The sequence below is a fragment of the Papaver somniferum genome, chromosome 10 (assembly GCF_003573695.1).
Source record: "Papaver somniferum cultivar HN1 chromosome 10, ASM357369v1, whole genome shotgun sequence".
NCBI classification, from domain to species: Eukaryota; Viridiplantae; Streptophyta; class Magnoliopsida; order Ranunculales; family Papaveraceae; genus Papaver; species Papaver somniferum.
The window spans coordinates 164,859,973-164,883,908 of record NC_039367.1 but is presented as its reverse complement, the minus strand read 5'-3'; the positions used below and the strand labels follow the sequence as shown (position 1 = coordinate 164,883,908).

At 37.6% G+C, this 23,936-nt stretch overlaps 2 protein-coding genes and 1 long non-coding RNA gene across 5 annotated transcripts; 2 read left to right on the top strand and 1 right to left on the bottom strand.

The window, feature by feature from the left end:
• Positions 1-548: 548 nt before the first annotated feature.
• On the top strand, positions 549-2,419 carry LOC113316796 (F-box/kelch-repeat protein At3g06240-like). The gene is made up of 2 exons (XM_026564944.1): positions 549-1,674; positions 1,917-2,419. Exons 1-2 carry the CDS (start codon positions 549-551, stop codon positions 2,417-2,419), a joined length of 1,629 nt encoding a protein of 542 aa, XP_026420729.1.
• Positions 2,420-4,808: 2,389 nt separating this feature from the next.
• On the top strand, positions 4,809-6,671 carry LOC113316795 (F-box/kelch-repeat protein At3g06240-like). The gene is made up of 2 exons (XM_026564943.1): positions 4,809-5,919; positions 6,493-6,671. Exons 1-2 carry the CDS (start codon positions 4,809-4,811, stop codon positions 6,669-6,671), a joined length of 1,290 nt encoding a protein of 429 aa, XP_026420728.1.
• A 7,281-nt stretch (positions 6,672-13,952) lies between these two features.
• On the bottom strand, positions 13,953-15,432 carry LOC113314995. Of its 3 annotated transcripts, none has more exons than XR_003342663.1 (3): positions 15,195-15,432; positions 14,812-15,105; positions 13,953-14,592 (listed from the first exon to the last, which is right to left on the bottom strand). It is a non-coding gene; the product is annotated as an uncharacterized LOC113314995 (long non-coding RNA). The 3 variants fall into 3 exon arrangements; XR_003342662.1 differs by having other exon boundaries at positions 14,883-15,105; XR_003342661.1 differs by having other exon boundaries at positions 14,989-15,105.
• Positions 15,433-23,936: the final 8,504 nt, after the last annotated feature.

Sequence of the window (23,936 nt, the reverse complement as noted above, 5' to 3'; positions counted from 1 at the left end):
GATACCGTGAATGCTGGCACCAACTTCATGATCGATCTATAAGTCGACATTTCTTAGGCAACTACAATATATTTTGGTTATTTTTGTGCACTTTTTGTGTACACCGATGGTCCGATGGAGGCCATAAACTAAATGTGAATTTTATCTTTATATATAAATCATATCTAGCCACAATCCGAAATGAAAAGAAACTATTACAAGTTACTGGTACATTTCATACCTAAGGTGTGACCCAAGGCAAAATCTAAGGTGTGGATTGTTGCCACCTATTGGAGATCTGCATGGGGGCAAAACTTGGGTTTGTCCAGCCTTTTCTGGGTTTACTTAAGGAGAAATCTTGAAGTTTTAATGAAAAACATGGACTCCACTTTCCCCACACCAATTAGGTATTGCCGCTAAACAATTTTATTGCATCTAATAGTTCTTAAAATAACAATTCTATTTGAGGTGAAACTTGACATCCGCATATATTGTTTATATTCCAGCAATGAGTTTGATATGTTTGATTTTTTCTTTCTTTTTTTTTTTTCTTTTCTGAATATACAGGAATGGGAAAACTATGTCAGGATATGGTATTAAACATCGTCGTTAGGTTGCCTGTGAAGTCAATCTTACGGTTCAGGTGTGTATCAAAAGACTGGTGCAAGTTATTGAAAGACCCTGATTTTGTGAAAAAACACCTAAGGTTTGCAATTGAAATGAATAAATTCAGTTTAATGATGCACCCATTGTATGTTTTTGACTTAGAAACCTACACTTTAGCTTATGATCCGTCTTCATCTACACTTAGTAACTGTGTTAGTATAAGATATCCTTGGGGGACAACATTTTGGGGAACTTGCAATGGCTTGGTTTGTTTAAGCACCTTATTTGATGATCTCGTCCTTTGGAATCCCGCTACTAAGGAGTTTAAGGAAGTACCACCAAGGCCAATTGAGTCGGTGAATGAAATTAGTAATTACTTCCTATATGGATTTGGGTATGATGAAAAGTTTGATGATTTTAAGGTTGTAAGTATGTTGGGGATTCAGAACGTATATAATTGTGTAGTTCATATATATTCACTAAAATCTAATTCTTGGAAAAGGCTTGAGAATATACCTTATGATCTTTATCATCCTAGAGAACGTGATATATCTCAAGCAAGTGTTGTTAATGGAGATATGCATTGGTTAGCAGAAACTGACTCTGCGCCCAACCAAGTCATACTCTCTTTTGATTTCAAGGATGATAGATTCGATAAGATGCCCCTACCCAGCATTTTAGCTGAATACGGTTTCGGTGGTACATATTTGTGTTCATTGGGAGGGTCTCTTTGCTTATTTGGTTCTCATTTATGCGGTGATGGGATTAAGGTATGGGAGATGAAGGAGTATGGAGTGACTGAATCGTGGGTTAAACTCTTCACCATTAACCAAGAAACTATCTCTCACTTCTTTAGACACTTGGTTCCGCTACAGTTTGTCAAGAATGGCAAGGTTTTATTAGCATATGACACCAATGTTGATTTTCATCTGGATTTGTATGACCTAAAGCATCAAACCACCATCAATATCAAGGCTCATAATGCAAATGGGGATTGGTATGCTGCTACTACCTTTGTGTATGTGGAGAGCCTTGTACCTCTAAATTCGGGTACTTATGTTTGGCAACAAGAAACAGAAGACTTCGAAGGTATTTATGCCATCATTAATGAACGTGTTCTCTCCAATTTTTCTAAAGTTGGCAGTTTCAGGCTTGGGGTTACTGAATAATTCAATTCTGCAGTGATATCTTAGGAAGTAGGATCTTCTATACTAGTAACTGCATGAAGTTTATACAAAATGAAAATATTGTTCTTACTGAATTCACAAGCAAATCCCTGCTTTTTGTCAATCTATTTTATTGAATTCTCATCAACTCTGTATTCCATGCAGCTGGCACAAGAGCAGTAAATAGAGGACACTCGGTAGAAGCGGGGGTAGAAGAGGAAGATATCGCGGAAGGGTTTCCTGCAAGTCCCAAAACATTTGATGATGACTCAGAAGAGGGGGCAGAAGAAAAGGTTGCTGAAGGGTTTCCTGTAAGTCCCAAATTAGTCGATGAAGCTAGGGAAACAAGTCCTGAAAAGACTTGTGAAATGTTGGAAATCAGAAAGCTAGATTTGGAAACAAGAAAGATGGATTTAGAAACAAGAACAATCGAGTTGAAAATTCGTGAGCAAGAGAACCAGCATATGAGTATGGACACATCAAAAATGAATGCTTTACAGTTGAAGTGGTGGCAAACGTGTGCTAAAGAAATTACAGAAAAGCATAGGGTTTCTGACATGAGCATTGTTGATGTCAATGATGACAAAGAAGCAGAAGATGAAGACCACATTGATGTAGAACAAGAAGAGGACATCGAGAACAGAAAGAAGAAAGCAAAGATGACGTGAGTACGATCTTTTCTTGATCTTTTCTTGATCTCCTTTGCCTAACTTTATGAGAGCGTATGCAGATACTTGATTATCTTATACACATACATGGTCCTTATTCTTATGTCATTCGCTATTACTATTTTGTTTAGGTTTTAAAACATCAAATTGTCAACTATAGAATAAGGAGGTTGCAACTTAATCATATGACGGGATTAATGTTCGATATGTTATCTCCACCTTCTCAGTTATATATATTGCTACTTAAGACATCTCCTGTCCTAAATATTCAACCTGGGCACTGAAATGAAGCAGCAGAAGCTTTGGATTGTAGATATGAAATCTGAATTTGCTCGTTCATTTAAAGAATAAAGACTATTCTTAGGTACACACACAAAAGTCATCTAAATTTGCTCGTTCTCATATGTCTAGCAAGCACCATTGGAAATTTAGCAGGGGTATGTTAGTAGCTTGTATATGAAAGGGTACTGTCGCTCTATCATATTTGTGATGTTCGATACAAGTTGTATTGGATCTTTTACCCTTATTCTGATTTGTTTTTAACAGAAGCAACTAAAATCTAAAAAGAGTTCCATGGTCAACCGGTACCTGACTGACCAATAATATCAGCAAACAGTAATGAACTAGGCAAACACCAGGCGCGAATTAATTGTAATTCAGTCAAACAGTGGCAAATAAAACAGAACATAAGCCGCAAAAAGTGTAAATTATACCTTCTGGAAAGTACTGAGAGAGGTTAGTAAAGCACCTCCAATCTTGGTTGAGTACATTTTCTTGTGCCGTTAGAAGAAGTTGCTAGTTTCCATGCCGAAACCATATGTAAAGCCACTGATCATAGTAGATCCACCAATGAGATTCTAAGAATGATGTTCTGGAGCAAGATACCGTGAATGCTGGCACCAACTTCATGATCGATCTATAAGTCGACATTTCTTAGGCAACTACAATATATTTTGGTTATTTTTGTGCACTTTTTGTGTACACCGATGGTCCGATGGAGGCCATAAACTAAATGTGAATTTTATCTTTATATATAAATCATATCTAGCCACAATCCGAAATGAAAAGAAACTATTACAAGTTACTGGTACATTTCATACCTAAGGTGTGACCCAAGGCAAAATCTAAGGTGTGGATTGTTGCCACCTATTGGAGATCTGCATGGGGGCAAAACTTGGGTTTGTCCAGCCTTTTCTGGGTTTACTTAAGGAGAAATCTTGAAGTTTTAATGAAAAACATGGACTCCACTTTCCCCACACCAATCCCAAATTCCAATACTAAGTTAGCTGATAGACACCATTGAATTTTATTTCGAGGAAATCTTCCTCAAATGAAAAACACAACACCTTCTTTAACTGCAATAGAATAATGTGTATGTGCTTTTTGATGCAGTACAAGGGCACCCTAACATCGCAAAGATAATGAGTCAAAACACGTCATGTTGCCAGACGCTGCTGAACAAATGGCCGAGTTCAATAAGATTTGTGGTTGTTCACCACTCTCGCCACAAAGAACAAGTCACCTCTTTGAGAACCATTGACTGAACATGGACAGCTGAGATTAAACCTCAGTACTAGATTTTTTTGACTGGGTTGAACCCCAGAGACCCAAGATTTGTTCAGATTCCTTCGACATCTGTTTTTGCTGGTAAATGCTCTTTCTTGTCTCTAACTTACCACATTTTTTTAATCGTACTCTTTGTTCCTATTTAGCTCTATGTTGTAATAATCAAAGAAACTGTTACTGCAAAAGATCATGTTCTTAGATTTTATTTGCTGTTATAATCAATGAACTAGTAGCAAATAATCATGGGTTGATTCCAATTTTGGGTTTATTTATCTTCACTGTTAGGATCCAAAGCTATAAAATCATGGGGTTTCATTTGATTTTGGGGAGGTAAGAGATGAAATTAAGATGTTTTCGAATTTGATTTCTGGGGGTTGGAATCATGGGTTGTTTAGAATAAAATCATGGGTTCATTTCATTTTGATAGTTTGATTGATACATTATGGAGCTTTGACCTCAACTAGCATCGGATTACGGATAAACAATTTGAATGCATCTACTAGTTTGGGCTGTTCTTAAATGTATAATTCAATTTGAGGTCAAACTTGACATCTGCAAAGATTAATTGTTTTTATTTCAGCAATGAGTATTTGATTTATGTGGTTTTTTAGATTAAATGTTAAAGAACCATGGGGTTCATTTCTTCTGGATAGTTTGATTGATAAAATTATGGAGTTTTGAGTCTTTTGACCTCAACTTGCATCGGATTACGGATACACAATTCGAGGCCAAACTTGACATCTGCGTATATTGTTTGTATTTCAGCAATGAGTATTTGACTTAATATGTTTTATTTATTTTCTTTTCTTTTGAAAATGCAGGAATGACGAATCTATGTCAGGATATCGTATTAAGCATCGTTTTTAGGTTGCCTGTGAAGTCGATTTTACGGTTCAGGTGTGTATCCAAAAACTGGTGCAAGTTATTGAAAGACCCTGGTTTTGTTAAAAAACACCTAAATCATGCAATTGAAATGAATAAATTCAGTTTAATGATACACCCAGAAGGTGATTTTCATAAAAACACCTACACTTTAGCTTATGATCACTCTTCATCTACATTAAGTAACTGTGTTGATATAAGTTATCCTCGTGGAGGTTACTTTTGGGGAGCTTGCAATGGCCTGATTTGTTTAACCACCACTTGTGAGAGTTATATGGTCTTCCTTTGGAATCCAGCTACTAAGGAGTTTAAGGAACTACCTGTACCAATTAGGTCAGAGGATCGATTTAGTTACACTTATCATGGATTTGGTTATGATAATAAGATTGATGATTTTAAGGTTATAAGCTTTTTGGTGTTCCAGGAGGAACCTCATTGTGAAGTTCATTTATATACATTAAAATCTAACTCATGGAGAAAGCTTGAGACTATACCTTACGACACTTATCCAGATCAACTTGATATAGCTCAAGTAAGTGTTAATGGAGCTATGCATTGGTTAGCAAAAACTGGCTCTGACACCCGCAAACTCATTGTCTCTTTTGATTTTAAGGATGACAGATTCAATATGATGCCCCTACCCAGCTTTTTAGCTGAATATGGACTTTGTGGAACAAATTTATGTTCGTTGGGAGGGTCTCTTTGCTTACATGGTTCTACCCGGTGTGATGGAATTGATGTATGGGAGATGAAGGAGTATGGAGTGACTGATTCTTGGACTAAACTATTCTCCATTAACCAAGAAACTATCTGTCGGTTCTCTGAGTTGGTTCCACTTCTATTAGTCAAGAATGGCGAGGTTTTACTAGGATATGACATTGATATTGGTTTTCATCTAGATTTGTATGACCTAAAGCGTGGAAACTCCATAAATCTCAAGGCTCATGCTAACCGGATCGAGTATGCTGCTACCACTTTTGTCTATGTGGAGAGCCTTGTAACCCTTAATTCGGGTACTTATGTTGAGCTACCAGAAATAGAAGACCCTAAAGGTATGTTTATGCACTTATTATTAACTTACGCCACTTAGTATCACTTATATTTTCCTAACTGAATGTGACCTTTAAACATGTAGCTTTCTTTGTCCCATTACCAAAAAAATCATATTTTAAAGCTGTTTTGCTTAGTTTCTAAAATTGTGCATTCTCCAATACACCAAAAAATGTTGGTTTACAAGTTAAATGATAGCACTTCATCAGTTTAGGCTCAATATGAGATATATATGCTATTCGTTTTGCTTTATTCGTATCATGTACAGTGCACATATTCTCTCAAAGTTTTCTCAACATTGCAGTATCAGGCTTGGTGTTTCTAATTAATACAATTAATCTTGATAGCTAAGGCAGAGTAGATTGTGATATTAGGGACTGTCTGAAGCGTATTTATGACATTTGTATGTGTGTTCTTTAACTTCAGTCTGTCTACTTATGGGTCTGCAGAACCGAATAGCCAATAGGGCTTGTTCAGTCCTTGAACAAATTGATATTATTAGTCTCTCAAGTACAAATCCCCCTTTCTTGTCACTCTATTTTATTAAATCCTCAACAATTATGCATTCCATGCAGCTAACGCAAGAAAAATAGATCTGGATAGCCTCACTTCAAGTGCTCATGGTGGGGGAGTAGATGGAGGAGACTCGGAAGATGATGATGACTCAGAGGAAGAAGAGGAAGAAGAGGAAGAGATCGCAGAAGGACTTCCTACAAGTCCAAAATCAGTTGATGAATCTACGGAAACCAAATAAAATAGAAGACCCTAAAGGTATCTTTATGCACTTATGTTGAGCTACCAGAAATAGAAGATCCTAAATGTATCTTTATGCACTTGTTAAATTATGTGACATAGTATTTTATTATTTGGCTATCCGAATTTGATCTTAAACATGTAGATTTCTCTATGCCACTAGCAAGAAATGTGGTGTACTACGTCTATTTTGCTTAGTTTCTATGATTATACATTCTCCAATACAACAAAATATGTAGATGCTTAAGAAGAAATATGTAAATGCTTAAGAAATGTGGTGTACTACGGCTATTTTGTTTGATACTTGATAGATCTGTCCAATTTGTTTCAACTTAAAAGTTTCAGGCTTGGTGTCACTAAATAGTTCGATCTTGTCTAAGGCAGCAGGTTGCGACACTAGTGCCTATCTAGAGCTTACTTATGCCATTTGTATGGTTGTTCCTTAACTTCGGTATGTCCAATTATGGCTTTGCAGAACCAAATAGGGCTTCTGCAATCTTTGCAGAAATTGAAACTGTAACTACTGAAAATCCAGTAGCACACCCAAATAGGAAACAAATAAGATCTAAGACATAACAAATATTTTGGATAAGAAAATCTTTATTGATCAACCACTCAAGGAAGTGAAAATACAAGTTTTGGATACAAGGAAATCCTAATCTCACACTCTAAGCCAGACTATTCTTACCACAAAATCTCGACCCTCCTTTACGTTGCCCAACGGTCTCTATTTAAGACCATCCAATCCTAATGGAATATAGCTCATTTTACTCTTATCGTCGCCAGGTTCTCGTGGAGGTGCTTTATACTTCGCCCAGACCATTTTCCATAAAGTTTTTCCTTTCGTTTCGCTGACAACTTTTGAAGTTTGTCGGGACAGCTGTCTCTTTTCTTGTTCGACAATCTTCTGACTTCGCAGATTAGCTTTCCAGCTAAGTAACCTTACTTTGCCTATCTAATTTCGTGACTGTTATCTTGTTGGGTACTCCAATTGTTCCTTAATGTTTTTGGCCCTCTTCTTGAATTATTTTTCTTTGGGACGCTTTCTTATGTAAAGACTTTATTACTTCGCGTCGTTTGATCGGAGAGAAGGAGGTTCTGACTCTGATTTGACAAGTCACTGATTGGGATCTCGAGAAACGATGCATAATCTTTTAGTGGGATTCGTCAATTTTATTTCTTGTCTTCCTGTGCGACCATGTGGCGAGCCTATTTTATGTACCTACATTTTGCCTTTTTCTTATTTTGTTCGAGTCTCGTGAGGACGGAATGAGAACCGCTCGAAATCCCTTTGATGTCGCGTTCTTCACCTTTTTTCTTCCACCTGGCCGCGTTATCTTGGTAACCGAATGTTATTGGTTAAGATCCCTCGAACGTTTCGACCACCTGCCTTTGCCGGTGACTTTCCTTACACTATACATTCCTCGTTTGAACTAGGTTTGGGTTTTTTCTTCCCTTTTTCTTCTTTGCTTTGCATTCGAGTTGTTACTGATCCTGCTCCCACTTATGCCGTTGTTACCTTCTATATTCCTTCAATTTTCTTTTGCTCTCTTTTTTTCTTTTTCTTTTTTTGTCTTCATGGCCCCAAAGAAAGTTTCAACTCCTACTCCACTCAAAACTTTTGAAGAATTCCAAGCAGATTTTCAGAAGATGGGTTTAACCTTGACCCATGTCGTAGATTCTTCAGTAGCTCCTCCTATTTCTACAACTCAACACATGGAACTGAACTATAGGTGGATTTAATCCGATACTTGGTCTGCAGACAAGCTGATCGTCACCGTCGGCCAGTTAAGAGCCGGGTTATCCTTCCCTCTATATAAAGCCTCTATCCCCGTCTTCCTCGAGATTCTGAATGGACTCCAGTGCGGGGTTTTCCAACTTTCTGGTAATGCAAATCACATTTTCATTGAGTTTATAATTCGCTCATAGAACGGAACTTCGCAAGTTCCGTCAGTGGCTGAGGGGTATGATTCCCGTGACTATAATGTGGATTCTTTCATGTTTAATTATTCCGCTAGGTTTACAAGCACGAGAAAGTATCATGAGTGGGGTATCGAGTTCGACTGGAACATCCTTTCTGCTCCATCCAAAGCTCTTCTTTTAGATGTGGGTCCTCCCAAATCGGGACGATATGACCGACTTCTCTTATCTTGTGACGAAGACTGGAAGATGTTTCCTATGGTGGTAGGGGGACCCTTAGTCTGGGGTGTTGATGAGAAAGGGGTTCCTCGCAAGGGTCCTCTTCCCGAACATTGTTATCTCGCCGGCTGCGATCCCTAGAAGCTTCGATGGTCCGTGCCAACTGAGGTATTGCTCCGTCTCTTAGATATTTATCTCGCTTTGGGCTTTGTTCGTTCTCATATCCCCTTTCCCTTTTATTCAGTACGAGACGCCTATTGCTGGTCTCCTCAAGGATCGCAAGGAAATGGGTGTTACTGTTGAATCTCCTGCTCCCAAACATGTATCCACTTTGCTCGTTACCTTTTTTTTCGCTATGTAACCTTATATTATAACCCTTTACTTTTCGTAGGATGATATTCCCCTTTTGAGAAGCCTGCTTCTAAGCCAACTAAGGGACGAAAAAGACGTGATCACACTCCATCTTCCCCTTTAAAAAAGGTATCTTTAATTCGTTGAAAATTACCACTTCGTGTGTGTTTGAGGGTGAAAACAGTTTCTGCGGATTTTGGTAATGTCGGATGTGTGGGTGAGAAACGAGTCTAACCCTAAACAATGTACTGCAAGGGAGTAATTTGATTCGAGAGATCAATCTGTACAAATCCGTCCTAAACCAAGAAATTGTCGTTCCAGACTTGCTTCAGTTACAAAGTGAATGAGAAGGGTTGGTCTTAGGGAGGGAAGCGAAGAGAGTGTTGAGCCCAGAATAGTTAATTCTGGAAGAGTAGTTGCTCGACGAATTGTATCAGAAAATGAAACGCTAGCAGATTGGAAAGCTAACAAGTGATTTCTGAGTGTTGTATGACCCTGACCAAAAACTTTTTCTTTGGTGGAAATAGGTGAGACCTATTTAGATAAGTCGTAACGAAACGTACCCTGGTCTCGAAGAATTGGAAACGGTTGAGTAAATGGAAGAAAGCGATAATGGGTAACGCCTGGAATTGATGTTTCCATAATGAAGGAAACCTTTCACCATTACTTCTTGTGTCTACTAACCTCCTCGCTCTTATAACACTTTCTTGTAACGGGCGTAGTGTACACCGCACGTTGTAAACTTCCAGACCAATACCCTGATGAGCATCCCCCAGTTTGTGACATGTTTTGATGTCTCGAGTGTTTTCGTGGAAAACGTGTACCATGTTTTTATTGTTTGACAAACTAGACTTGGGAGGCTTTCCGGCTCGGTGGTGACCTTGGAAAGTCGAGATTTTGCAACCTTTTGTTTGGCAGCTAGTGGCATGAGGCGTGTCTGGCATGCTCGGGCATGCTTTAGGCGCTGCCAAAATTTGGTACAAACCGTGTAGTTTTGGCATTGGGCCATAAGTTTCCACGCGTTTGGTGGCGAAATTGTATGGTCGAGATTTGCATCTCAGAAGGAAGGGTGGTCGTTGATCGTTGCAACCCTTCGTTTGGCATCCAGCGGAATGGAGACCGGCATGGCTTTGGAATTGTTTAGACGTGCACGACCAAGCTAGGATTTTGGCATGGTTTTAGGCGCGGCCAAAATTAGGGCTTTAGCATAATTTAGGCGCGGCAAAAATTAGGGCTTGGCATTGGGCCAAAAGTTGCCACGCGTTTGGTGGCGAACTTGGACGGCTGAGATTTGCATCTTAGAGGGAAGGTGGTCGTTGATCGTTGCAACCCTTCGTTAGGCAGCCAGCGGCATGGAGGCATGACCGGAATGGATTTGGCATGGTTTAGGCACGACCAACCTAGGATTTTGACATGGTTTTAGGCGCGGCGAAAATTAGGGTTTCGGCATAGTTTAGGCGCGGCCAAAATTAGGGCTTAGCATTGGGCCAAAAGTTGCCACGCGTTTGGTGGAGAACTTGGACGGCTGAAATTTGCATCTCAGGGGGAAGGGTGGTCGTTGATCGTTGCAACCCTTCGTTTGGAAGCTAGTGGCATGGAGGGATGACCGGTCATGGCTTTGGCATGGTTTAGGCGCGGCCAAGCTAGGATGTTGGCATGGTTTTCGGCGCGGCCAAAATTAGGGCTTGGTATTGGGCCAAAAGTTTCCACGCGTTTGGTGGCGAACTTGGATGGTTGAGATTTGCATTTCAGAGGGAAGGGTGGATGTTGATCGTTGCAACCCTTCGTTTGGAAGCCAGCGGCATGGAGGCATGACCGGCATGGCTTTGGTGCGGAGGTGTGGATGGCATGGAATGCAATAGGCACAATGGTGCGGCTAGCATGGTTGGTATGCCTTTGGCGCGGAGATGTGGCTGGCATGGCATGCCATTGGCACGATGGTGCGGCTGGCATGGTTGGCATGCCTTCGCGACGTTTGGTCGGCGAGAAGGCGGTTCTGACTCTGATTTGACAAGTCAATAATTGGGATCTCGAGGAACGATCCAGAATCTTTTAGTGGGATTCTTCAGTCCTATTTCGTGCCTTCATGTGCGACCACGTGGCGATCCTATTTTATGTACCTATAGAAACTACTAATCTCTCACAGACAAATCCCTCCTTTCTTATCCATGCATCTAGAGAAAGAAAATAGATCTGGATAGCCTTTATTCTAGTACTCATGGTGGGGGGAGTAGATAGAGGTGACGCAGAAGAAGAGCTTATTCTGGCTGGAATCGACACTGAGATCTAATTAACATCGATACGTCTCATCCGATTGATACATTAGAAAGAAATTTCTAGATATAAACCTGGTATGAGTTGGGACACAACCATTCCCGATTTCCCATCCATGGCAAAAAAAAATTGGTCTTGGTGTTGTGGAGATTCCACATTGTTTATGTCAAAACTCGTTTGAAGGGTTTTAGAATTTAATATCAATATATTATCACATAAAGCTCCATAACATAAGAACTAACCTATCCCCTTCAAAGCTAACATATTCCTTCTATATTTTAAATCTTTTGCATGCCAAACGTGTCTTAAACTTAATTTACTAATGTATTTTTTTTTCTAATTAGGTTTTTTTTTTCTTCTCTGCATAACTTCTAAATAAATTCACAATTTTAAATTTCTTTTTAAATACTCAACTCGTACCTATTATATAGGAGGAATTTTGATTTTTATTTGTCGCACAAGATAGACGAAGTTCTATTTCCATGCGCGTGTACCAAGCACCAAGTCCGTGTCTACTTGAAATTATTTTTTTCAAGTTTTTAACTTGATAAATAATTTATTTTAGAGTGGGTAACTTGTATTGTGCTAATACAAGTTATATCGGGCAGTTTATCCTGGACACATCTTCGCACGTTGAGGTTTAGCATTACTTTAGAGTATACCCGCGAACTAATGTGTTAAGGTCAGCTTGTTGAACCTTTGATTCTGCCCTCATCAATTTTTTCGTGGTAGAGTTGTTTGATACGGTTCTTTATATTTATTGTTTGATACATCTGACGTTTCTTCTATTGTTGCAAGACTCCAAAAATCTTAACACATTAATATTCCTTGTAACAATGGGAAAGAACGACGTTGAAAGACCACAGAAGTTTAATGGAAAGGATTTCAAGAGATGGCAATCCAAGATGTTGTTTTATCTAAGCCATCATGAACTGGATTATATGTACTTGTTCCACATGATGAATTGATGAATATTGAAGCTTTAACTGAGGAGGTGATCGAGTATAACAAGCGGTGTAATTTTTTGGCGAAAAATCATATCATGAATGGTTTGGAAGATACGATGTATGATTTTTACAATGCTAAAGAAAATTTCAGTGCTTATGATTTGTGGACTGCGTTAGAAGCAAAGTATCAAGCGGAGATTGCAGGGAGAAAGAAATTTCTGGTGGCGAAGTTTATGGACACATCTTCGCACGTTGGGGTTTAACATTACTTTAGAGTATACCCGCGAACTAATGTGTTAAGCACAGCTTGTTGAACCTGTGATTCTGCCCTCATCAATTTGTTCGTGGTAAAGTTGTTTGATACGGTTCTTTATATTTATTGTTTGATACATATGACGTTTCTTCTATTGTTGCAAGACTCCAACAGATTAACAATGTCGTTGTGTCGTTATATGCATAAAGAATTGATAAAAAGCCAAGGAGTTGTTCACTTTTCACTTTCATACTGAGTTCATTATGTCAGGTTGTCGAATTCTTTGCCTTGGAACCTTTTTTACTTGAGATACATATTAAAGGGGTTCATTTGATCAACATCTATAGGTGGAAATGCATTTAGACAGGGCGAGACGAAGCCGAGTCACACCAAATCATAAATCCTAAGCATGGTTAAAAGTAAAGAAAAATGATGCTTTTCGGGTCCACCCGGTGCGTAGCATGGGCACAAAATCCAGTATCAATTAAAAAAAGCAAATGTCTTCCCAATATATCTCACTATTTACCAAGAGCCTCGCTTGCTTTAAACTTTCTAGTTTCAATGTAAGGAGCTGTAAGAACTTGCCTCGACGCTTTCAAAATAGGGATACGATGAGTGGCATGAAAAAGACCAACATCAAACGAAACAGGCAAAAGGGAGAGACAGAGCCGACGTGAGAGATTGCTCGGTTAGCACATGCCATTTATCTGATCATGAGTTCGTCGTACCACATCCTGCAATTCAAAAAAAATATATTCGAACATCTTCAAACCCCCAAGGGATTGTAATTAATAAATTTTTTATAGCTGAATATGAGAAACAATATTGATCATCAATAATACAGATAGAAAGACACCAAAGCCAAAAAAACAAAAAAAACACAAAAAACTGTTATTAAAAATTTCAAGTTCCATAAATTCATGCACATTAAAAGGAGAACCTACCTGCCAAATGCCAAACCTTATTTGAATCTTTGGTCTAGTACTCAGCCAGAATACACCAATGAAGCGGCAATGCCAAATTAACAACAGTAATTCCAAGAATATGTATCTCATTTTGTTTACTGGAAAATCGTTTTCTTTAAATATGCCTGATCCGGTAGTAACGATGACCTCTATTTCAAAATTACGCTACGTTTCATTGAAAACTAAGAAAGTTAAAGTTTTTTCCTTTGGGAAACATGTTTTTCCTTACTGCTTTCTTCAAATATAATAGAGCATTAATGCATCCAATTATAAACTGAAAGAGAATACGACAACAGAGAAAAATGGAAAAAAAAAGGTCAAATAAAAATCACTTCAACTCAACAACAACAAAATTAAGGGAAAGCAAGAGATTAAGTACTAAACAGTAAAATTTGAAACGGTAGAAAAGTTAAATGTATGAAGAATTTCAATGATTCTAAAATCAACCATATATTTATGGAAGATTCTATAAGCAATTCTTTTAGTGGCATCTTCTTGATTATTTCGTCACGTCGTATTGAATGAGTGCAACTTTCGACTAAAAACTTCCCAGGGTGTGGTACATTTTAAGTTCTGCTAGGAGTGCCCTCCTTGAAGCATCATTTAAGTATATTTTCAATGACGCGAACCTACATAAGTTCCTTCGGGCACAGTAAGTAGTTCGGTGTGCATTTTGTGGATATTATTTTTGAAGAATTTCTCTGCTGGCTTGAGTACATTGAAGAGTACACCCAAAGTCTGTGATTCTGCAGGTACGTAATTGAGTAATTGATTTGCTAAACTCAGTTACATTTACAACAACTAACCATATGAACAAAATCCTGCTAAATAAAGGATGTTAAGAGGGACCAAAGAGAACTTCAGACTGAAAGTTACCCTTCTTTGTACAACAACACGATATACAACCCGAATCTCCAATGGAGCCTGGGAGACCTCACAAACAAAATCTGCACGTGTTATCAGTTTATTGGTGTCCGAAGTTTGTAATGGTTTCTGCGGTACAAAACAATAAATTTGTCAAAAGTGAGTAGTTTGAACAGACAAATAACTTGTTCTCTAAAATCTAATAGTAACTGAATTTTGCAACAATTCATAGAAATATGGGAGAAGTTGCCGAAGAAAGCATTTTTATGAATGATTTTGGTCAGAAAATGACTATTAGTACACCAAAATTAAGTCGAAGCAGGAAATGATAGTTATAGACGTTATCACCATTAGTAAAATCCACTATTGAACTGCAATACTTGTGAAAAATTGTATTTGAGAAGGAAGACTAATTTCACCTGTAAAATAAAGAAGAATTTCACCAGCGTATTAAGTCCACCAAGACCATTATATTTCTTTCTAAATTTCTCAACTTAATCATCATAAAATGAAATGGATGATTACCTGACTATAAATGTTAGCATTATCATGCCAACAAAACCCAAATATGGATGTTTTTTTTCATTCCTCTACTCCTTAATGGTGTTTTGCATTCCCCATTTTCACTGTTCCCGCTCTCACCTGCAAAATTCACATCAACAAACTAAGTTCTTCTTTAATTACATCAAATCCACCATTTGCAAATCGAAATCATGTGTGTAACTTATTACCTTGAATGGGAAGGTGTCTCATCATGTGCAAGATTAAATTGGCCACCAGAAAACCCTCTCCTTCTTCTCTGTATATGCTTTATGGATTTTGCGAGACGGTTGGTGGTGTAACTTATGCCCACACCAACGTCGCTAAGGCAGAGAAAGAGAAAGAATCCAGAAACCCTGTAATACGGCCATTCAACTGTGAAGAAGAAATCAAATGCAAAAGAATTTTTCTGAAGTAATTGAGAGCTAACTAATTACGATTTCCAAGGGATATAGGATTCCTATTTAACCGCTTGGGATTTGTACGACTGGGCAAAATTTTGAACAACTTTTATGCAGCAGTTCTCCACGTATTAAAACTGCCAAAACGAACCACCAAGATTTGATTAGGTCGCGACACGTTTTAGAGTGTTAAAACTGTTTGGGATCGAAGAAACAAAGGACCGCGGATTAGTGCGCAAATCTGAAAAAAGACGCTGCAGATCTTCTCCAACTGAACTAAAGGATCACGACCACTATTTGTCTTTCCAAAGCTCCATCCCGACCACTCTTAAGACTTTCCTGTCCAAAATCTTCAGCATGGGCACTGATATGAATTAAAAGAGAAGAAGTTTTTCCACTAATTTTTCTTTTTTCTTTTTTTTTTTTGGTTACGCTAAGACAGTAGGTTTTGGTTCTAGTTCCTGTCCTATATCATGAACGTACACTGTAAATAAGAGGAGAAACCTCGGATCGTAGAAATCAAATTGTATTTGGTAAAAGGAAAACTACGCTCTCCGCATCTGTAACATTATAAAAATGCTCTGGTACAATATACAAGAGAGTTATCTAAATTTGTTTGTTCTCAATTCTCTACCAAGTGCTATTGGGAATTTCGCTTGGGTATATATGTTGGTTTTACAAGTAAGGATGTCGCTCTATATTGACAGTACTTGTGATGTTCGATCTCTTGTCACTGTTAAATCTAAACCCGTCCAAGTATCATCTGTGATTTAGTGGATCAAAACGTTGTCAGTCGTTTGATTACTTGCATAGCAGAAGGCTCATCTAAATTGCTCCTGATGAGAGATCTGAATAATAGCTGTGCTCTAAATAAAATATCTCTTTGAATGACGGAACCCGTCATTTTGTAAGAGCAAGTCTTATGGTGGAATCCAACCTATTCCAAGTGTGGAAAAACCATGCAATGTCAAGTCTAGTGGCTTTCAAGTTGGGGCTTTCCACAAAAAAGAATAGCGCTAAACGCAAATAAGATTGGCGCTAAAAAAAACACCATTGAGAATTGTGTTTTTTTCTTCATCCGTAGATTTAAAATGAGTTGTTGAAATCTAACGGCTGAAAAAAAGCTTCATTCTTAATTGCGTTTTTTTAGCTCCATTAAGAATAGCGTTTATACTATTCCACCATTACACTTGCGCTTCCATCCACATTTCCAAGTGCTGAAATGGCGTGGAAGATGGATGGATTTCACCATAAGACTTGCTCTAAATATAATCCATCATCTCTTTTGCTGCTAACTGGCTCTTGTGTACTTTAACTGTCATCATCGTCATCCTGTCTACTTCAGTGTCTATAAATTGGTTAATTGGTTAATCTGCACGTAACACAACGTTGGTGATTTAAGAAGTACTTCCTCTTGCTTTCATTTCAATAGGAACACATGGAGACATTTGGTCATGGACTATTTTCTGAGCTCCTAACTAGGGCAGCCTGATTTTTCAAATCCTCCAGATTAAAATTCCATCCACTAATTCCTTTTATGTACTTTCGCTGCAAGGTGAATCCCCAGTTTTACAAAGTAGTAAATCAAAAATAATAAATCAACATTAAAGACTAGGAAAAAAAAAACACCTTCATAGGTGGATACTTGGAAAAGGGGCGTGACCATGAGCAAGTTCTAGTATGACCAAATGTCTATAACTTGCTCAAATAAATGGGGCGTGACCATGAGATACTCAATCATGCTCCCTCCGTTCATAAAAACCAGTGTTTTTCCTTTTAATTTTTGTATCTAAAAAGAGAGGTACTTGAAATTATAATTGGATGAACTTTCAAAACAATTCTTCCTCAAACTAGTGATAATTAGTGGTAATTATGGTAATTAAATATTTTTTGAGAGGAGTTTTGAAAATAAATTAAAAAAGCTACTTTACATATTTGTCTTCAAAAATTTAAAAATTGTGTAAATTAGAAAATTATCTCTTTTTTTAGGAACGAATGGAGTAAGTAATTGCATATGGACTAATGAGATTAGTGACGCACTCATTTAAAACTCATGTCCATGCAATGCATGACCTTAGGGGCTATCCAGAGAGAGTAAAGCAAAGGGAAACAATAGTGATCAAAGTCAATAGTTGAATTGTTATGGGTGTGGCCGAAGAAGGATTTAGTATTGCAGGGGCCAAAAAATTTATAAATATGTAGATTTTCTATAAAGAAAAAGCACACAAATCATGTAGATTTTTCCATGCTAATTTTGGGTAGGGATAATTTATAAAGTATACCCGTTTTTATTGCCAACCTATTTTTAATACCGCTGTTTTTACAAATTTTTTAGTGCTCCAACAGTTTAGTTCTCCATCCTAGTTAGTCAACACTAGTTTTACTTTTTTGAAGTTTACTTACTTACCCTTTACTTGTTAGTACGTTGACCATGTACATCATTTTTCCAATTTGTCAAGCTCGGTTTAGGATCGTGTCATCATTTTCAGGTCTGTTTCATTGTTCCCCAAAAGAGTTCATCATTTTCATGTATCTTGGGGTTTTTGGTTGGTGGGAATCAATCTTTTACAAAAATTTCCAGGTTAGTCGAGCCCTGTTTAGGGTCGTTATATCACTTTCAGGTTCGTCGAGCCTGGTTCTAGACCGTTACACTCCCTTTCAGGATCTTCGAATCATTTACCCTGCGTACCAAAGAGATGTGTTCAGAAGTAAATAGGAATTTCAATAGGTGAGATAACTTCCACCTAGGCGGGTACTTTTCAAACGAGGGTATTTTATAAGAATTCCCTTTTGGGTATTGATTTTTCACTGGAGGGTTAGAACTTAGAGGTGTGATGCAAACACTGGTTAAACTGTACAAACAATAGGACTTGGTTTGGTTAAACTGTACAAACACTAAGACTTTGGTGGGCTAAAATATGCAAACACACGTAATTAAGTGGGCTAAATTCAAATATTGTTATCTAAAGGCTTGGAGGCCTAGATAAATAAAGCTCACACGTTAAACGGTAGGGAAACGCTCGCTTTCTATTGGGTGAAATAAGCCGGTAGTGGTTTCTGTGAAACAAGAGTTTTGGTGAGGACACTTGGCAACATATAATTTATTTAAAAATATAAACTCAAAAGTAAAACTTAACTTAGCGCTCTTGAATTTTATGGAAGTCTAAATTAAATTCAGAAGTCGAGTGTCTACCAAAATTAGGACTCATTTTTCAAAATTAGTACATAAAGGGAAATAAACACATATTTCACACTTTCTATGAAAATAAAAAATTTATTATCTTTTCTCCACTTATTTAATGCATCGAGACGGGGCGGTGCGAAGCCCTGCCGCACCAAATCAAAAGTGCATAGCCACGGAACGGGACCGCGTACACCGAATCAAAAATATGGTTAAAACAAAAAAAATCCGGTGCATAACACGGGCATAAATCTAGAATAGGTTTATATTTGGCGTGCAATCTCACCATATTTTTTTGTTTCTGACATGGGCATTTGTGATGTCAATGATGACAATAAAGAAGACGATGATGGCAAGTGTACTTGTAAATCTAGAATAGGTTTATTGTCATCATCTTTTCATTATTTTTCGTAATATTTTTTCGCATGCTTGTATCCATCCATGTCAGTGTGTACTTGTAAAATTCCAAAGCTAGTTATTGCCTGTTGCAGGCGCATGGTGTAGCTTAGTTAAAATAAATGAGCGGGGTTAAAGTTCTCCCTAAACTTTAGTACCCTCTAAAATAATCTGTTAGAGCACTGCTCAGCGAACTTGCAAGTGTTGCTATGTCAAGTTTGTTTGTCAAGGTTAGGTGTAAAAACTGTAAGTATTGATTTCTAGTATACTTATAATTATGTCTCAGATTAGGATAGAATGTGTAGTTGATATTTAGACTTCACGGCGTTCATCGATTGAAGCTCTACTTAGGAGAGCTTGGAGGAACTTCATCAACAAAAGGTATGTGGAGACTTAAACTCATCTATCAATCAGAAGTATATTATAAATTCTATCTCTTATTGAGACTAGGTTCTATAGATATATAGACTTTAATATTATACACATTTGATATTTCGATTTATCGAAATATGAGTTGAAAGATTTTTGATTTAATTATGTTCATCATTATTCTTGACGAGTTTAGTTGAAAACAATTTATTTGTTGGAAACTGAATATTAAGTCAAAAGATGATCATGTGAAAATTGCCTTGAAACATATTATGTGATTTGTGTCGAATCAGAAGGTTTCGTATTGATCATTCGATCACTTGAAAATTACTTTTAAGTTAATAGTTTGTGTGAGACTGCTATTGTTTTCTTCTAAGGATGTTTCAATGATTGAAATGAGAGTTTAGAACAATGAACCATTGTATGGATATAGCACAGTATGCATACCACAATGCAAAGTGTTGCAATATAATTCAGGACCGGAAACCAAGTTTGTATACCAGTACGTGATTGGTTTTAACTGTGAAAGTCCAGGAACCAATGCATACCAGTACGTGTACAGTTTCACTTGCGTTAGGTCCGTAACTACTATATGTGTACCCCTTCGCAAACTGTTGGTCAAGACCAAAGTCAGGAACTTAAGTTTGCGTACATGTTTGCAAACTGAGTTGGTTAATGTTCTAAAATCGGTTTAGTACGATTTCATACTCATGAAAAAATACGAATGCAATATTTGCAAAACGTAGCTTAATGTTCATGAATTGATTCTTGAATAAGTACTTAATCATGAATCAAAACGGATTCTGCTTTAATTGTGTCTTGTATACTTTTATGAGAATATGAACAATTGAACAACTCTATGAGTAACATAATTAGATTCATTTGATTATCATTCGTGTTTGCTTTATCATCATACTTGATATTTTCGATTGATAGATTTCCTGGTATGGTGGAATTGATGTCTTATTGGCGTACAAACACAATTAGATGTCTTATTTGATCAATTTTATTTAGTACGACTCAAATTTTGGATAAGTTAAGAAGAATTTGTATGTGATGATTTTTTATACAAGATATAAAAAAACTCTATCAAATAACCCGCAGCATTCCTGGTTTCACCCGGTTGATGGAATGAGCATTAGGCCTCAAAATAAACGGTTTTACCTATCTTGCTCAGCCTGATGATCCGGCCCGATCTGGATTAGAAAACATTCCAGGCTGCCCGGCCTGGCCCAATTTGCACCAAGCTACTTGTGTTTCTTCGCATTCGTGGTTTTGAATAGGAATGAGAGTTTTGAATAGGTTGTATTTCGTGGTATGGTGGGATTGATGTATGGATGATGAAGTAGTATGAAGTGATTGAATCTTGGGTTAAACTCTTCACCTTTAACCAAACAACCATATGTGAGTTTAGACAATTGGTTCCACCTCAATTTGCCAAGAATGGAGAGGTTTTATTAGGATATGACACTGAGTTTGGTTTTCATCTGGATTTGTGTGACCTAAGGCGTGGAACCTCCATATATCTCAAGGCTCATGCTAATCGGATTAAGTACGCTGGTATTACTTTTGTCAATGTGGAGAGCCTTGTACCACTTAATTCGGGTACTTATGTTGAAATAAAAGACCCTAAAGGTAGCTTTTTCACTTGTTAACTTATGTCGCATAGTATTGCATATATTTTGCTAATGGAATGTGAGATGGGTTTTATATTGAATGGTGTTATGGGTGATCGGTGGGTTAATTGTAATCGAACCGATGGTGTTGGTTGAGATGCTTCTTAAGATGGAAGGTGTCGTTGTGACCAAGTTTGAGACGGATTGAACGGATTGTTATTGCAGATGGAACTTTAGTTGAGATTATTGGGTCGGATGTTGGTATATATCAAAGTTAGGAGACGGACAGATCTAAGTTAACGAATGAAATCAGCGAGTTGTAAAGATAACGAACGAATGAACTCAGTGATGTGAAGGACTCAACAGTCTTTTTAGTGGACTTAAATTACACATAGAGGATAACTTCTATTAGCCGTTTTTAAAAAAGAAAAACGGTCAAAACAGGGATACATCTGTAAAAATGGAAAAAAAAATGGGGTACATCTGTATGCGCACAAGAAAAAACATGGATACATGTGTATTTCACCCAAAACATTACATATATTTGTCTAATGGAATGTGAGGTTAAACATGTAGCTTTGTTTGTGCCACTACCAAAAAACCGGTAAACCACAGGTGTTTCACTTTGTTTTTTAAAACAATAAATTCTCCAGTTCAAAAAATGTAGATTCTTATGAAAAAAGTTCTTAGATGAACAATTTTAATGTAGGTTTACGATTTAACCACCTGTTGCAGTAGGTGTGGGGTTTTAATCTGAAAGGTCTCGATGTTATGTAAAGAGATGCCCAAGCTTATTAGGCACCACATGTACTTCCTCTTATTCCATGTGGGACTATCCTATCTATACATATGTTGTTTATATCGCGCCACATATTCCAAGAATCTCCACCTTGGCGAGATTAAATCACCTCACCAATCCAATCATACTCCACCATATGATCACCGTCCGTATATGATACCCATCGAACATGCTTATTGTCACTACTCGCTCTGGAACCCTACTCCACCTTGAGTTAATGAGAGGGCTAGCACTAACTCCACCTTGAACACAACCTTGCCCACCATAGAACCCTACTCCACCTGAGTTAATTGAGTGCAACATTAACTCCACCTTGAGCGTCAGCTCTACCTTGGGCCTTGCCTGCTCCACCTTGAGTATGACTCTCCCTACGCCGTACCGGGTGACATCCACAACCACTTCTCCGTTCGGACAATGATTCAAATCAACATTGTTACAAGTAATTAGGTTGTACTTAGCTAATTACATATTAACGTGGGTTGTATTTAGTCATGTTTGCATTTAATTAAAATGAGGGTTGTATTTAATCACTCCCTTACGAAAAGGTCTAATACTTATTTGCCTTATTCTTTAGTTTATCCTTTTTCTTTGGTTTATTTATGAAATTATCGAAAACATATTTGCCCTTCCTCTTCGCTTTATTTACGAAAATATCCAAAGGAGAAAAAATAAAAATTTAATCCAGATGGCCAATTATTTTGTACCAATTTATCACTTACATTTAAAAAAAGAGTGTGACCATATAGAAAGTCCTCCCTCCTTTGCTTCGCTAGGTCGATCGGCCAATTAAATAATTAGTCTATCTTTTTCTGCATTCCTAGTTATTTCATTTGCACTCTCTGATCCATTGTTGTCCGAATTGTTTTCATACTATATTTTCTCATTGTTGCTCTCGTTCATTTTATGGTGGGCTCTATTCTTCACTATCCCTCTAATTCACTATTCTACCCTCAAAATCACTATTCTACCCCTCAAAGGAGTAGTGAAGTATTGGGAAGATAATATCATTATGTGGAAATATATATATGGATCTTAAAAGAAAGATTTAGAAACAAGAAAACTCGATTTCAAACCTCGTGTGCAAGAGAACCAGCTAGAGAATCGACATATGAGTATGGACACACCAAATATGAATGTTTTACAGTTGAAGTGGTGACAAGTGCGTTCTAATGAGATTGCAGAGAAGTACTGGTTTTCGGACATATTCATATGATGGCATTAATGTTTATGGAGTATGTTAGAAGTTTCAAATTTTTGCATTCGTGAAGATCTCAGTTATATGTATTCTTACGGAAGACATTTCCTGTCCAGGATCTTTCAACATATATAGGCACTGAAACGAAGAATTACAGCCAGGATAAGCTTTTACTGCTTTTCCACAATTTCTAGATAGAAACCTGATACGAATTGGGACACAACCATTCCCTGTTTTCCATCCTTAGAAAAAAAGAAATTGGTCTTGGTGGTGGTTAGAGCTGGCAAACCAGCCAAAAACACGCGGGTTGACCCGTTTGGCCCGTGAAAAACCCGTGCATGTCCCGGCTGGGTTTTAACACAAGTCTGGCGCGGGTTGGAGAAATGCTGGCTTGTAGGGAAACGGGTAAACTCGGACCGGTCCGTAAACCCGCGGGTTCAACTTGTAACCCTTTGTTTTCCCATATAGTCGCATGACGGCCGCGTGTCCCCTCAGTGAGGAGAAATTAAAAAAAAAAAAAAAACCTTTCAGTTTAGCTCTTCGTTTCACCCCCTTCCTGTTCGTCTCTTTACTCTCTTCTTTTCTTTCTTCTCTTCTGCTTACAACTTAAAACCCTAGAACAGGGATTGAATCATTGAATTGAAGTTTCAATCCTTACAAAATCCTCGATTTATTAGTCGCTCCTTCATCATCTCTTAGGACGATGGTTGAAATTGAAGATGGGAAAGAATCAGGAATTTAGATGTTGATCGTGTACGAGTCTTAAATGGGTTAGAGAAGAATTAGGAGGAAACTGTTACTGCGATTAAATCGTGAAACAAGGATGAATATGGTGAGAAATCAAAGTTCAGGTTTGAGTTAATCCCAGAAATTAGTTCATTGCAAGAAATCAAGGATGAAATTAAGTTGAAATTGAGAGTTTATCAAGAATCAAAAGATGGGTATTGTTTCTGCTTCAGTTAATTGAAGATGATGA

What these genes read in the sequence shown, in the direction of transcription:
- LOC113316796 (XM_026564944.1), top strand. Translation starts at nt 549, where the DNA reads ATGGGAAAACTATGTCAGGATATGGTATTAAACATCGTCGTTAGGTTG. An exon ending in AGAAACAGAAGACTTCGAAG is followed by an intron (nt 1,675 to 1,916) that starts GTATTTATGCCA and finishes TATTCCATGCAG; the next exon opens with CTGGCACAAGAGCAGTAAAT.
- LOC113316795 (XM_026564943.1), top strand. Translation starts at nt 4,809, where the DNA reads ATGACGAATCTATGTCAGGATATCGTATTAAGCATCGTTTTTAGGTTG. An exon ending in AGAAATAGAAGACCCTAAAG is followed by an intron (nt 5,920 to 6,492) that starts GTATGTTTATGC and finishes CATTCCATGCAG; the next exon opens with CTAACGCAAGAAAAATAGAT.